The 15177-nt window shown below is 35.7% G+C and overlaps 2 protein-coding genes across 9 annotated transcripts in view; one reads left to right on the top strand and one right to left on the bottom strand.

The window, feature by feature from the left end:
• Positions 1-11423, bottom strand: part of PLCZ1 (phospholipase C zeta 1) — a 50194-nt gene extending 38771 nt beyond the window's left edge. For 5 of the 8 annotated variants that reach the window (XM_025879845.2, XM_073878023.1, XM_073878024.1 and 2 more), the window contains exons 1-3: positions 11310-11423; positions 10722-10877; positions 9554-9677 (exon numbers count right to left, since the gene is read on the bottom strand). In XM_025879845.2, coding sequence (XP_025735630.1) covers positions 9554-9677; positions 10722-10732 — 135 coding nt within the window. In that variant the 5' untranslated portion in view covers positions 10733-10877; positions 11310-11423. Of the gene's footprint in view, positions 1-398; positions 477-9553; positions 9678-10721; positions 10878-11309 lie in introns of those variants that run through there. The other 3 variants (XM_073878025.1, XM_073878027.1, XM_073878028.1) reach the window with 3 other exon arrangements.
• Positions 11424-11483: 60 nt separating this feature from the next.
• Positions 11484-12565, top strand: CAPZA3 (capping actin protein of muscle Z-line subunit alpha 3). The gene has a single exon (XM_025879799.2). The coding sequence runs from the start codon at positions 11649-11651 to the stop codon at positions 12546-12548; it is 900 nt and encodes a 299-aa protein (XP_025735584.1). The 5' UTR covers positions 11484-11648; the 3' UTR covers positions 12549-12565.
• The last annotated feature ends 2612 nt before the right edge of the window (positions 12566-15177 follow it).

Below are 15177 nucleotides of genomic sequence, written 5' to 3'. Positions count from 1 at the left end.
GCAGGGACTGGGATGAAGCCCCAAGTGGGAATGAGATGAAGATAAGCTTGGGAGAAAAGCCGGGATCTGTTCTTGTCAAATTGGGCCTAGAGCTCATTAAAATTATATAATCTTAAAGTAATTCATGTTATCAATTATCTTAGTAGACTAACAAGATTCAACTTACTGTTTTTAAATTCTGGATTAAAGTCAATGTCATAGAATTAAATTTATTTTATTTTAGCCCCATCCCCCTCATAATTTGTTATAAGATCTTTAACAAGCCCATAAAAATCAAGTGTGCCTGTAATTCCTGCAAATTTGGTTATATAAAATTGTGTAAATTAAAAATTACAGTCCTATTAAGTAGCAGTATAAAATAAAATACATTATCCACTAAGTGATAAAAGTTTTATTACTTTCAAGCAAGGTTTAAACTTGGCCATCTGACTTGTTCTGTTTTGTTTTTCCCAAAAGATCAAAGTTGTCATCTGATACTAGAAAGAATTAAAGATGTAAAGTTCAAACAAAATTCTACAAATCCAAATAACTGCTATTTGATCCAACCCAAAGAAGTTAACAGTCAAACACTAATTAAATTACCAAAAAATAAAAAACACAGAATAGGTGAAAATTGTATTACTGAAGGTGGGAAATTCTAATTTTAGTAGGAAGAGAGAAGGAAAAGGAAAGCAAGGGAAGTCAGTAATGATGGAGCCTGGATAATGAAATCAGCAGCAGGGGAAGCAGGAAAAAGGAAATCGATAAGCAAGAAGGATTCAAATCTGAGGACTGACACACATAATAGCATCAAAACTGATAGAGTACCAATGTATAAATTTAATATCTCCCCTGTAGGAGGAAACTGGAGCTCAGAAATCTTAGGTCAATTGTCCCCAGTCCCACAGGCATGGTAGACCAGGATTTGAACTAACTCCAAAACCCACAGAGGAACGGCAGGAAGAAAGACATGTCAATACACCATCATGCATATTGACAGTATATAAGTAGAAATAAATTGTGTAAAATAGAAATCTGATCCTTTCAACCACCTGTTAAATTGCTCAGTATTTCTTTTTTGTCTTCCAGACAAACCCCAAACTGTATCGTGTTGGCATCCAAGGTCCTTTAAGATGTCATTGATGGTGTCTGCTTTAATCCTTTTCTTTCTTGCACCTCACACTTTTGGTGCTCTGAATTAGTTACAGTACAAATACCAGTCTTGCTATTGTATAGGCTGTTTCTTCTGTCTGGAATACCCTTCTTTCACTTCCTAACCTACTAATTTTTACTAATTCTTGGAAAAGTATCCTCCTCTAGAAGTCTTCCCAAATGTTCCTCTCTGTCTCCCCCAGGTCACATCAGATAGCCCACCTCTGTTTTTTTTTTTATAAGACTCTGAATCTTCTTCTATCATAGAATTTATTACACTGAAATGAAAGCCTTTTTTTTCTAAATCCCTTCTAGAATTGCCTTGGACAGGAAGTTTGCCATTTGCTTCTTGTACTCTTAGTACCTAAAAGAATGAAATAATGCCTGACTGAAGGTATTAAGAACATGATCTAACACCTAAACAATTTTACAATTCTGGTGAAATACATGCATTTAACTGGATAAAGAGTTAACATATCCCTAAACCTAGGAAGAATAGGAAAAGATATTTTTAAATACATATTACCAAAAATATGCAAAATCTCAGGCCCCACTTCAGGGAATACTACAGCTTTTAGAAATGTTACATATTAATAATTTATAAATACAGCATAAAATAAGAGTAATGAAGCCATTTTTCTCTTGTTTAAAAAAAATTCCTTAAGTGGTTAGTCTCTACAAGGCATTACAAAAAGAACTTTACCAAACAACCTATTCAATGTTTATGTATAATTTAAAAATGTATGTCTTACCTTAAGACCATGACCACCATGAAGGTAGATATTTTATTCTTTTTATTCCCAATGCCTAGTACTGGACCTACCCTAGCATAGGACATTAGTGACTGTATGTTTGAATGAATGATTGAAAACATAAAGATAAAAGAACATATTAAAATGATTCTATTGATATTCTGATAGTATGCTTTCAGAAAACAAAATTAAAGCTTTTCATGTTACCATTTTTCCTTGCTCAGTTTGCTAGTAAAAAGATGAAGTGTCACTTAAAATAATGACCTCACGAGAAATTTGATCTATCAAAACACAGAATTCACTTTTAAATTAAGATGAAGTGTTTCAAATTTGTCTCCAAAATTACACTAAAAACAGAGTATTCAAAATATATCACAGGAAATGATATGATTTGCCACCTTTTTCCACAAACTCTGACATACTAATTTAAACTGCTTAACAACTCTGTCTTCTCTCTGTCTTCCCTTTCTTCCTAACTAAATATATGAACCAGAAATGAAATAGAATAGTAAAGATGTAAAGGCAACACCTTATCAGTGCCCTCTGGGAGCTCATATTCTAGAAAAGGAAAGCTGACATGAAAGTGTTACAATGGAAATTTATACACAACAGAAAAAGAAAGTTGGGCAATTCCTCTTGGAGACAAAAGGTCTTTATAGAAGAGGTGATCCTGGAGCTGAACTTTCATTGGGAAAGAAGATGGTTGCCTGAAAGTGAAGAGGAAAAAGGTTATTCTAATTGTTGGGATCAGAGCAAATAAAACACATGACAGGACAAAACAGGAGTGTGATTAGAGAGGATGTTAGTGAAGCTGCAGTGAGAAATAAAGGTGAAGTCAAAATTGCATCCTAGAGGCACTTGGATGCCGCACTGAGGCTCTCAGACTTCATTCTCAACCAGTGACTGACTGATGAGCTTTAATGAGGGAAATCATACAGATTTTGTTTTAGAAAGATCACTCTGACAGCTATATACAAGATAGGATTAAAAGCAAGGAACCAGTTTATAGGGCTATTCAAACTTTAATGGACATATAAGTCACTAAGAGACTTGTTAAAATACAGAGTCAGCTTCAATATGTCTGATTCTGTGTTTCTAACAAGTTCCCAGGGGATGCAAGAGATGCTAGTCTGAGGAGCACACTTTGAGTAGCAAGCAGTTGGAGACCAATTGACTTTGTGTAGGAATAAAATAGACCTTAAAAGATTTGAAAATTTGATGTGGAGGTAAGAGGTAAGGTAAGAGAAAGAGTCTGGGACTCTCTTGGGTTTCTGGCTTGGATAACTGAGAGAATGGTGCTGCCATCCTCAAGAGAGAGGAAGACAGTTTTGAAAGGAAAGATGGTTTATCTTAAATATAATAAACGTAAAGTATCTTCACCCAAACCAAGAGAGCCAGGAGACAATTAGTTGGGATGGGAAGTGAGGATTGGTGTATTACAGGAGAAAACACAAGAATTTTGCAGGCAGACAGACCCAGACATGAGTTTCCACAGTAATATGACTTAAACAAATTAAATCAAAATTCTTGTCCTCCATATCTCTATGTGTAAAGAGAGCCTAATAACAATTTCCTTGGATGTACATTGAAATAATGTATGCAAAAACCTAACATGGGGCCTAGAATATGGCAGGTGATGAACAAATAGTAGCATGTACATGGCTTTGTTGTTCAAGATAGAAAACTTGTGCTTTGTTCCCATTAAAGTGGTAATGAAAGTCACTGAAAGGCTATAAGGTGGTGACCCAGGAACCTCCAGAACTCACCTCCTCCCTTGGACATACTAAATCTACAACTACATATATACAATTCCCTCTGCAAGAAATCCAAAAACTAGTTGAGTGAACTAACTTGCCTTCATATCGGACAAAGGAGAAAAAATTCTGTAACAAAATAGGCAGGAGAGGCTGAGACACAATCTGTCCACAAACCTCACCCCCAACATGGTGACATATAATTGGGAGAGAACCCACAACTCTCTGCTTCTCCCTGAGGAGTGAGGGGTTTGGACCCAACTTCTAGTGCCCCAACTTTTAAGACTTCCACCTGAGAGATAGGCTTCTAAAACACCTAGCTCCTAAAGCCAACTGGGGTTTGTGTCCACAAGATCCACAAAGCTATAGTAAACCATTCTTAACAGTTCACAAGGACTCATGATGGCTATCCCCCTAGGGCTCAGCACGGAGGCAGTGGACTAACACAGAGTTTTTTTTCCCTGAAAGAGGTCTGTTTGGTTATCTTAAAAGCTACAGCCTGAAAGTCATGCTTCTGATCCAACACAGGTGGAAGGGCAGACTACAGTCTTCCCTAGAGACCAGGGAGGCCAGAAGGTACCATCTTTGTGTTTCTCTCTGTCTCCCTCCAGATCACAAGTATCTCCCTGAAACAAGCATGTGCACACATCTGGCACCCCAGCTTTTGCAGCTGCCACTCAAAGGATGACAGCCTGGATCTGACAGCCAGTAGGGTTTGTGCTCACAGGTTCATCAGAACTGTAGCAAACAAAGCAAAAACCCTTGGCTAGTTGTCCCACTGGAGCTTGGTGCAGAGGGAGTTATAGAGACACTCATTTCCAGTCTTTCCCTGAAAAAGGTTTATTTGTATACTTTACAAGCTGCTACCTGGGGGTTCAGGCTTCTAATCAGCCCACATCTAGGTGCTGACTGGGATCCTCCCATTTGGAACAGATAGGTCTTGGCGCTCCCTCAATGACATGGAGCCACTAAGAATAAAGTAGGCTGTTTGGACAAAGTTTGAGAGACAAACAAAAGCTAAGGCTGACCTGAACAGTAAGTTTCATCTTCTAAACAAGGCCACTCTTTCAAGACTGGTAGAGGTGGCTGTTCTATCTAATGCACAGAAAGCAACACAGAGAGTAAAAGAAAATGAAGAAACAGAGGAATATGTTCCAAACAAAAGCACAAAATAAATAGAAACAGACTTAAATGAAACAGAGATAAGAGATTTACCAGATAAAGAATTCACATAATGGTTATAAACAATATGAAAATTACTCAAAAAAATTAAAAATAGAACTAACTACCATATCATACAATTCCACTTCCTGATATTTATTCAAAGGGAAAAAATCACTATTTTGAAAAGATCTCTGTACCTCCATGTTTATTACAACGTTATTTACAATAGCCAAGACATGGAAGCCACCTAAGTGTCTATCAACAGATGAATAAAGAAAATATGAATAAGATATTACTCTGCCATAGGAAAGAAGGAAATTCTATAACTTGTGACTTCATGGATAAACCTTGAGGCCATTATGTCAAGTGAAATAAGTTAGAGAAAGACCAATACTAAATGATCTCACTTATAAGTGGAATCTAAAAAAAACTGAACTCATAGAAACAGAGAACAGACTGATGATTACCAGAGGCAGGGCTGATGGGGGTGGAAGAAATGGGTGAAGGTGGTCAAAAGGTACAAACTTCCAGTCTTAAGATAAACAAGTACTAGGGATGAAATGTACATGATGACTGTAGCTAACACTGATATAGCGTATATAATAATAAGTTCTGGGGGTGTAACACACAGTTTGGTAACTAAATTAGCAATACCGTATTGTATATTTGAAAGTTGCTACAAGAGTCATCTTAAAAGTTCTAATCACAAGAAAAAGAAATTTGTACCTATGTGAGCTGATGGGTATTTACTAAATTTATTGTGATAATCATTTTTCGATATACACATATGTCAATCATCATGTTGTACACCTGAAACTAATACAATGTTGGATGTCAATTATATCTCAACAAAACTGGAGAAAAAAGTAATAAAATTGTTCAGAATAGTATATAAAGTAAAAATAAATAAAATTAAGAACTTAAGTTTAAGAGAAGAGCAAAAGAAAAAATGATGGCAGGACAGATGGAAAAGGAATGATCAGAAATTTTAAAAGAAAACTAGGAGAGAGTGATGTCATAGAAGTCAGAATGGGGAGTAGTTTAAGAAAAGAGGGATAAATAAAATGCACAGAGAGCCTAACCATTGTATTTACCATTTTAAAAAATTGAGATTTTCAAGGTAGGTATAAAGGCAAAATTTATTGCAATGAATCATCGAAGAAGTGGAGAAAGAAATGTAAAGGATTCTTTCAGTTTATCTGCTAAAAGAGAGAATGTAACATTTAGAAAAGGATATGGAGCTATTTGTTTTTGAGATAAAAAATAAGCTTAGATTGTGGAGGACCAACTAAAGTAGGAAATCATAAACTTGAGGTGGGACCAAACAAAAATATAAGTGGATGAGTTGACCCAAGTTTCACATTTGTAAGGCAGAGGCAGCAGAGGTATACTTTCCCTCCTCTCTTTACCTTTTAACTCTCAAACCACTCTACATTGCTGCCAGATTTATCCTAAAATTTGCACAATTTCCCTACTCAAAAATTTTCAGTGGCTACCCATTGCCTATAACAGTAAATCCAAATTCCATAGCCTACCACTCAGGATTTTTGTCATCTGGCCATGCCTAGCATTCGCAGCCATTTCTCACCACTCCCTTCATGCATCCTAAATGCAAGTCATGCTTCATTACCTTTTACTACCCAAGCACTTCTCACACTGTACTCTACACATACTGCTTATTATTCTTCAAGGGCCGACAAGAATGCTTCCTCTACAATGGCATCTTTTATAGAAGCCCATGTTTGAGTCCCTGTCTCCTCAGATTCCCTGTATGTATTACCTATGAAATTTATTATAATCTACTAATAAAATAGTAATTTCTGCATTTCTTTTCCTTCTAATGAGAGAAAGAGAGCACTTTATTAATTTTTTACAATCCACAGTTTCTAAAAGAGTGCCATGCACATACTATAGATTTAATAATGGCTGTTAACTGCTTAGAGAATTTGAAAACTTAAGGTAAGCCCAATAATAATATGAATTCTTAAACTTAAGAAAGATGCCATTTCATACTCAACCAACAATCAAGAAGGTAGTCTTAGGCTAGCAATGTGTATTGAAATGACACATGATATTTCCTATAAAATATCTTACATGCTACAAATTAAAGAAAATGATTAAAGTAATAAAGATTTTTTAATAAAAGGATTAAAAAATCTTGGGGAATTGCTCTTCAAGTCATGACTCAATAATTAATTTTGTAAAATGATATTTAGAATATTTTTCCAAGGTCATAAATGTACATCTTCTTTACTTAAATTTCACGGTAGATATTTATCCAATAAGAAAATAAATTCACATCATAATTTATGCCAGCTTCTTAAGAAATCAATAAACATAAGGCAATTTCTATATTTTTTAACAATTATGATTGTTATAGCTTCAACTAATATTTGTTGAGTGTTTACTCTTTGCCAAGCCTACTATTAGACACATTCACAAATAATATTTAATATTCAGCACAATCCTGCAAGATAACTGTATCAGTATCCCCATTCTGCAGATTACGGCATTTGCTCAGAGCAACTTCTAGGTTGCCAAGTACTACACAGTTAAGATCTAGTGGAGTAAAGAATCTCCATGCGTGTTGAGCTTGCCAATAATAATAGCCCTGACACACTAGAAGATTTTGGTCACCAAAATAAGATTCATCATGATTCATTTTATTTACTCTGGCTACAAGCTGTACCCATGAAGTGTAGAAAGACAGACAACAAAAGTTGAAACAAAACAGTCCAATGTTTAAGAAGCTTAATTTTTAGCTATCCAGAAAATTTAGTAGGCCAATACACCTTCCCTAGCATTCTATTTAATTAACATTTTAATGAATATATGGCAATTTAGCCTAAGACAGCAAAGTATTATTTATTAAAGGGCCTAGGGGAATTATTTTAATAGATGAAAATTGCTTATCTGGATCATCAGCCCTGTTTATATGCAATTTATGCTTTAAATTATTTGAGGTCATTTGAAAGAGGCTTTGAAGAATTCTAAGCAACCTCTGACCCTCTAATTTTTATAATTCACATTGTTTTCATAGCCACTCCAAAAACATTTTGCTAAACAAAATAGACCTTCATTCCTGCCATGTCCAAATAATCATCAGTTTCAATTAATGAGCTATTGCTTTATTTGTTATAACTGCTGCACGTTCTACATAATACTTTTAAATATGGCATCCATTTTACTCAAGTGCATTTCAGACACGTATTTTTATTTTGCAGATAATTCAAAGCAACCTGATAATCACTGAATAAGATTTATCATATTTCACATTTGGTAGAGATTTAATACATTACGTCTACATTGTATTACATGTGAATTTTATTAAACTAGAAAGTACATAATTGTTTCTCCCTTTGAGTGACACCACTGGAGGAAAATTCTACACGTAAAGATCTCTCACAAAAACTTATGTTCTTCAGGTATGGTATTAGACATGAGTTGATTAAAATTCTGATAGCTTATGGCAGCATAGACTGCTTGCATTCATAAATACAACCTGAAACTCGTCTTTTACTGCAATCTCTTAAGAAGTACAGCTTTTTTTTTAATCTCCTCTTTGTGATTTATAAACACGGGGGCTAAATCTTATTGAGAGAAGTACTTGATTGGGGGCTGCTCTCCATGGTCTCTCATGTCTCTGCAAGTTTCTGAGCAGAGGCACCAACACTTCAGAACTAGCTGTTGAAGGACGTTTGCATAATGAGAGATAGTATCTCCTCCCATGGGAAAGAGCAGGTTTACTGTGCATGATAATAATGATAATGACACATTCCTGGGCAAAGATCAGGCAGGCTTACTGCCCATAATAAAAGATTGGGTTTCCTTAAGCTTGAGGTCCTTCTCTGGTAACTCAATCTGCTGCATGTGCATGTGTCGTCAACTGGCCCTCTTCACATCACGCTTTAGGAACTGAGGCTGGGAGAAATGGCACCAAAATGCTGATGCTCTTTCAGTTGCTATTTTTGTGAGTAACAAGCTATTTTCCCTGAACCAGAAAAATGCCTCTGCCATCATCCATGAAATTATATCAGGCTAATTGGTTAGCTTGCAAGTAGATAACACAAGCTTCACAGTTTGCAATAATGGTAACATTTCAACATAGGTTGTTATCTGGGTAGTCTCTTTCAAAAAACACTATCAGTTTCAGGATTTCTATCTTTCTAACTATCTAGACTGGCCAATCTAGTATTCTTGCCTGATTTGCCAAGAAATTTGCCATCTTCCTAAGGCAAACTCAGCTGAACGCTTGACTTCTTCTCTTGTGCTTACAATCTTTCCCTCCATCCTCTAGTGAAAGAATTGAGTCAGATTCCCTCCCTACCCAAAAGAATTTTGGGCATGATTTTCTACTTTGATGTGAGTAAAATGCCATTTTTCTCAATATTACTTATTCCTTCTATAAATTATTAAGATCCAAACCATTTACCATTTCATCATTTATATGATTTTGATCTAATCATATGAGCAATCCTAATCTTATGTGAATATTCCTATATTCAGTTTATAGTGCTAAATTAATAATCTGGTATTATTTCAAATTTTATTAATAACTCATTTTACCACCTACCTAAATTCTCTCCTTCTTGATTATAAATATATTTAGCATAATTAATTGCTTTAATTCTTAAGAGACTAATTTTTCATATGTATTTTCTGCAGAAAGCATCCAAGTAGCTATTGACATTTCCCAATATTGAATCAAGCCCTTCCTAGGATGGGGTAGACAAGAAACGGATATCATCTCACCTTGAAAACAGACTTCACATGAATATAATTGCACGGAATATCTAATTTTTCAAGTAATCTGTAAGTTTTTTCTACATTAATTTTTCCACCTTTAAATTCATCCCGAATCTTTGACAAAAACCATGTATGAAGCACAAAAAAAGAAGTTAAGGAAATTCTCACAGAAAATCATTAAGTACTTAAAATGCCCAAAGAAGTATTTTATTTCTATTCAGTTTAATATTTTTATTTTTATTTTTAAGGGATAGTCTATTTTGTGCTCAAGTGACAAGATAATTCTATGATAAATAATATTAAAACAAAACTAGGTAGGTACTATTCTGTAGTAAAGGTAGGAAAGGGCATATATAACACAATAAAAAGTACAGGTAAAGAATAAAAATAAACATTTGAGAAATCAAGTTGTTATTGGGGAAATAATAGTCTGTTTCCTGAAGACATAGACTTGGGGGACAGCTGGGCTTCAAGATCTCCCTGTCACTTGACCTGTTGCTCAGCTTCACTTCCCTTGTCTGAAAAGTGAGCAAATTAATACTTAGGAAGATGGGGGTATTAAATGAGTTCTTAACATATTATTGAACACAGTTTCTGTTACTGAGTGTTTAATACATAGTTACCATGTCTGATATTAGTTAACTGTCCAGCTACACACACACACACACACACACACACACACACACACACACGCAAAAAAAAAAAAGCAATACTTTAAGTACCATCAAAAAGAGTTAAAAATGCCCTGCTGAGTGTGTATATTTGGTACGAATGAAGAAACTAAATCAAGTTTACTTATCGTATACAGATAAACTACAATTAGGACACTTCAATTTGAAAAACTAAGGTTGAGAATTAATATGACATTTATAAAATCATGAAGGGTATCAGTAAAAAATGTTCAAAAACCCACTCAATTTCAGATTGTTATAATGAAAGCCCTTAAATGTAATGGCTATGACTTAATATGGCAAAACTCATGTTCTTATAAGAAAAAGACAGGAAGCTAGGGAAATTCAGAAACGCTTAGGATGGATAGAAGGAAGCAGTTTATACTTAAATGAGAGGCTTAACTTCATAACTCTTCAAAAAGAATGACAGGAGAATCAAGTAAAAGGGATAAATCAAAAGAAAGAAGAGAAAAGAGGAACAGAAAGGACTTCTGAGTGGATATTTGTTCTCCATATTTTCATGACCTGTTGTTCCGTTTCTCCTTGCTTAGAAGTCTCTCCCCATTACGTGTTGTCACAGGTTCCACATATAGTTAACTCTGCCCTTTTGTAGTAAAGGAATTTCTTGATATTCATCAGCTGTTGCCTCTGCCCCTTTTCTAGGGAGAAAGCAGAAAACACAGAGTGGTTTGTGCCCTTGTTTTTTGGAGATAGCTTAAATCCCACAGAAACCATATGCAAGGTGTGCAGCCTGCACTTCACTGCCCTTGAAAGTTTCTGTCTTCTTGTTATGTTTTGACATCTTCAAACCCTCAGTGTTTATAAATGCAGCATCCACTGCTCTTTGGCTTTTTTTCTATCAACTGCCTTCCTATCTTGTTTTTATTTTTACTATTTTGTTGACCCCCTGAAACTTTTCAGCATAATGTGCTTCTAGTGGGTTTGGGGTAACTATTCTGAGGGACTGAGGATAAATCAATGCCACTGTGGTCCCCGAAGGTGCAAAGGGCTGCCAAAATCTCTCTAGAAACTCTGGGCTGCTTCTCTAGATCCCTGGCAACATAGAGATCCCTGGCAACACCGAGACACACCACTTTTGAAGAAGGCTGTTCAGGAGGTTAAGTTCTTAAAATCTTCAAAATATGTACAGCTGGTTGGCTGGGTACCACGCTGTCAGGTGACTGTCATGTTTTTCTTTGGGTCTGAACACCCATTGTGATATCATCAACAGTTCCGCACTTCAGAGAGAAAGCTTCTTTATGATTTCATCAGGAGACTCAGAGCTTGCCAAACAACCTGTTTTCCTGGTTAGACATAGTAATCTTAAGCTTGAATGTTTAACACCTTGATGGGAAAGGTGTCTCATGGAATGTTTTCTCAACCTTTGAACACTCTTTATTTCAGAAGCTTTGCTTCTGCCGCAACCAAACATGTCACGTAGCGTTCTGAGTAGGAAAGAGAAAGAAAGAGTAATTCGCAGACTGTTAATACAGGCTCCTCCAGGGGAATTTGTTAATGCCTTTGATGATCTCTGTCTGCTTATCCGTGATGAAAAACTTATGCACCATCAAGGTGAGTGTGCAGGCCACCAACACTGCCAAAAATATTCTGTACCACTCTGCATCGATGGAAATCCAGTACTCCTGTCTCACCACAATGTAGTGGGTGACTACCGATTTTTTGACTATCAAAGCAAACTTTCTTTCAAATTCGACCTGCTTCAAAACCAGTTAAAAGACATCCAAAGTCATGGAATCATTCGGAATGAGACAGAATACCTAAGAAATGTTGTTCTGTGTGCCTTAAAACTGTATGTGAATGATCACTATCCAACAGGAAATTGCAACGTGCTGAGAAAAAGTGTGAAAAATAAGGAGTTCTTGATTGCTTGCATTGAGGATCACAGCTATGAAACAAGAGATTGCTGGAATGGCCTTTGGAAATCAAAGTGGATTTTCCAAATAAATCCATTTCTAACCCAAGTAACAGGAAGGATTTTTGTGCAAGCTCACTTCTTCAGGGCTGTCAACCTTCATATTGAAATCTCCAAGGACCTGAAAGAAAGCTTGGAAGTAGTTAACCAAGCTCAACTGGCTTTAAATTTTGCGAGGCTTGTGGAAGAGCAAGAGAATACATTTCAAGCTGCAGTCTTAGAAGAATTACAGGAGTTATCAAACGAAGCCCTGAGAAAAATTCTACGAAGAGATCTTCCAGTGACCCGCACTCTTATTGACTGGCAAAGGATACTCTCTGACTTGAATCTGGTGATGTATCCTAAATTAGGATATGTCATTTATTCAAGAAGTGTGTTATGCAACTGGATAATATAAAGGATTGCTCCTGGTAATTGTCTCGACCTGATTTCTTTGTATTTCTGGGAGGGGTATTGGTATTTTCCTAAAGTGAGAAGCCACTAGAGATGCTTATCACTTGACAAGTGCAAGTTTAAGTTAGGGAAAAGTATAATAAATAATTTGACTCAGGGAATATTAACCATAAGGCAAGAAAAGGGTGATGTAAATGTGTTTCATGGTAGCAACCATCATAAAGCCAGAGATGTTTATTCAAACCTAAAACAGTTCCATAGAATGTGGCACCCAGAAGTATTATGAAGGTGACCAGGGTTAAGGCTCTGTGTGTGTGTGTGTGTGTGTGTGTGTGTGTGTGTGTGTAGGAATGACCTCTGACTTTCTTTGTAACTAGAGAAGGTATGCAAATGAAAGTCACTCTGCAAGTGATACTTTACATAATTCAATTCAGTCCTACACCAACCCGAGAGAGGGGATTTCAGTCAGTAACATTAGTGTTAGATATTCCATGAAACCAACAGATACCAAAACCTACCTCAGATGAAGAACTATTAGTAAATGTGGCTCCACTGCCCCCGCGCCTGCCCCTGCCCTCCAAGAAGTGGGATTACTCAAATCCCTGGGCTTTTCTGATAACTAACATGGTCTTTGAAAAGTCAACTTGAAAAGCCTGACCTATAGAGTCAAACTCTTGTGAAGTCATCACTATAAGCATTTATAAGTGCTTATTTCATGCCAGACCCTGTGCTAAATGATTTGCACACAATTTTTCATGATTGGGCTGGCACTGGTAGTAACTCCATTTTATGTGAGAAGAATCTAAGATTTCAAGTTTTCTAATTCGTCCAGGCACATAGTAAGTGACAAGGGTGTCTGACTCTGCTTTTAACCTCTAGAGGATGACCACTCTCCGTGGAGGCTTATTTCATTAAGAGTTGTGAGCTCTACAATGATTTAGGCAAGCATTTCACACAAAGGACACTTCCATAGGAACTGGAACTGGTGAACTGCTGTGTTTTAGCCAAGACAAATTACCTATTTAGTCACCCTATCACTATTCCCAGCAAGGTTACTGACCACTTGCCTCTGGTCTCAAAGAAGCCCAAATCTAAACCTCTCCAATAAGATTGCAGAAGTGCAGTAGAAAGGCCCCATCGCCTAATTCTGACTGGCAAAATACTCTGTATTTCGGATCCATGCTGTTGAGAAAAAATCTCATTCTACTTAAGAAACATTGGAGCAGACAAGATTAGAATTCCTAAAAGACCTTTCTACCTTAACTGGTGGTTCTTAGAGAATCTCAGGAGAATTACCTAGAGTGTATCTTTAAAAATACAACTTCCTAGTACCCATCCTCAGATTCTGATTTAGTAGGTTAGGAAATCTACATTTTAAACAATTACCAGAGATGATTCTGTGACAAGGGATCCCAGGACCATATTTTAAGAAATGTGGGTCCATCATAAAGTGACACATTTTATGCTTTCTATTTACTTAATTAAAATCATTTCTTATAAAACTATTGCCAAATGAAGGTCATGTCTACTACTTCACTGGATTCACTATGCACAGATCAAGGACATGCCTTCATCTGTTATGTTAAAAAGTTAAGGGAAACCTTTCTAAAGAAAAATAGCAAAGACAATTGCTCTCATTGTACTGAAATATAAAATTTGAATTGATATTATGGTTATATATGTAGGTGATGATTTGCCAGAATGTTCCAAAATAGGACTCAATGGTTTATGGAACAATCACAAAAGCATTTAGCTCCCACTGAAACATGAGGTTTTTAAAATAATATTTATTGGTGTGTCTGGATATAAAAACTCACATGTACAAATCATAGAAAATGCTTGAGATATAAAGCATTTTGGCCTCTTTCTTCCTATTCAATTTTATGAAATTGTTTTAAATATTAAGAATTTACAACATATATAAATTTTTATCCTGTTCTTTTTACATAACTCCTATATCATAAATATGGTCCCATGTCATTAAAATTCCTTGAACACATAATTTTAATTATTTACATGATATTCATACTGTTCACGTACCATAACAAGACAACTATTTCTCTATTCATGCATAATTTAATTTTTAGCATTTTATTTCTGTTATTAATTGGGCTATAGTGAATATTTCTATGCATAAAGCTTTGCCCACATTGTGGATTATTTCCCTTAAGATAAATTCCCTAAAATTGCATATTAAAAAGATATGAACATATTAATGATTTTAATACATATTGCCAAATTGTTTTCCAGAAAGATTTAACAATTTATAATCCCATCAGTAGCATAAGAAAGTATCTAGCTCACCACAGTAATCTTGGCAATATTGAATATCAAATGTTTTCTTTGATAGGCAGCAAACCTTAAAAGAATACAAAACAAATTAAAAAGGTGCTCACTAACTTATGCTATATTATACCAAAAATTTCCCACATTGATTTTATTTGGTAGTTATCTTCTTGTATGGGGCTGGCATAGCCAGAAAAATCTACAACTACTCCTCTCTGTACCTTTATCACAGAAACAGACACACACACAGACACACACATCCTATACTTAAACCTACTCTAGCAATATACGTATATACAAACATGCCCAGGCATATATACACATATACACAAAATGCTTCAGATCCT

Source organism: Callorhinus ursinus, unplaced genomic scaffold (assembly GCF_003265705.2).
Source record: "Callorhinus ursinus isolate GAN/ISIS: 27379988/994484 unplaced genomic scaffold, GSC_fseal_2.0 scaffold27, whole genome shotgun sequence".
Classification (NCBI taxonomy): Eukaryota; Metazoa; Chordata; class Mammalia; order Carnivora; family Otariidae; genus Callorhinus; species Callorhinus ursinus.
Note: the sequence above shows the minus strand (reverse complement) of the source record. Positions and strands in the feature narration are given on the sequence as shown.

Bases quoted from the DNA above. Each gene is read 5' to 3' on its own strand.
- CAPZA3 (XM_025879799.2), top strand. From the start codon at position 11,649: ATGTCACGTAGCGTTCTGAGTAGGAAAGAGAAAGAAAGAGTAATTCGC.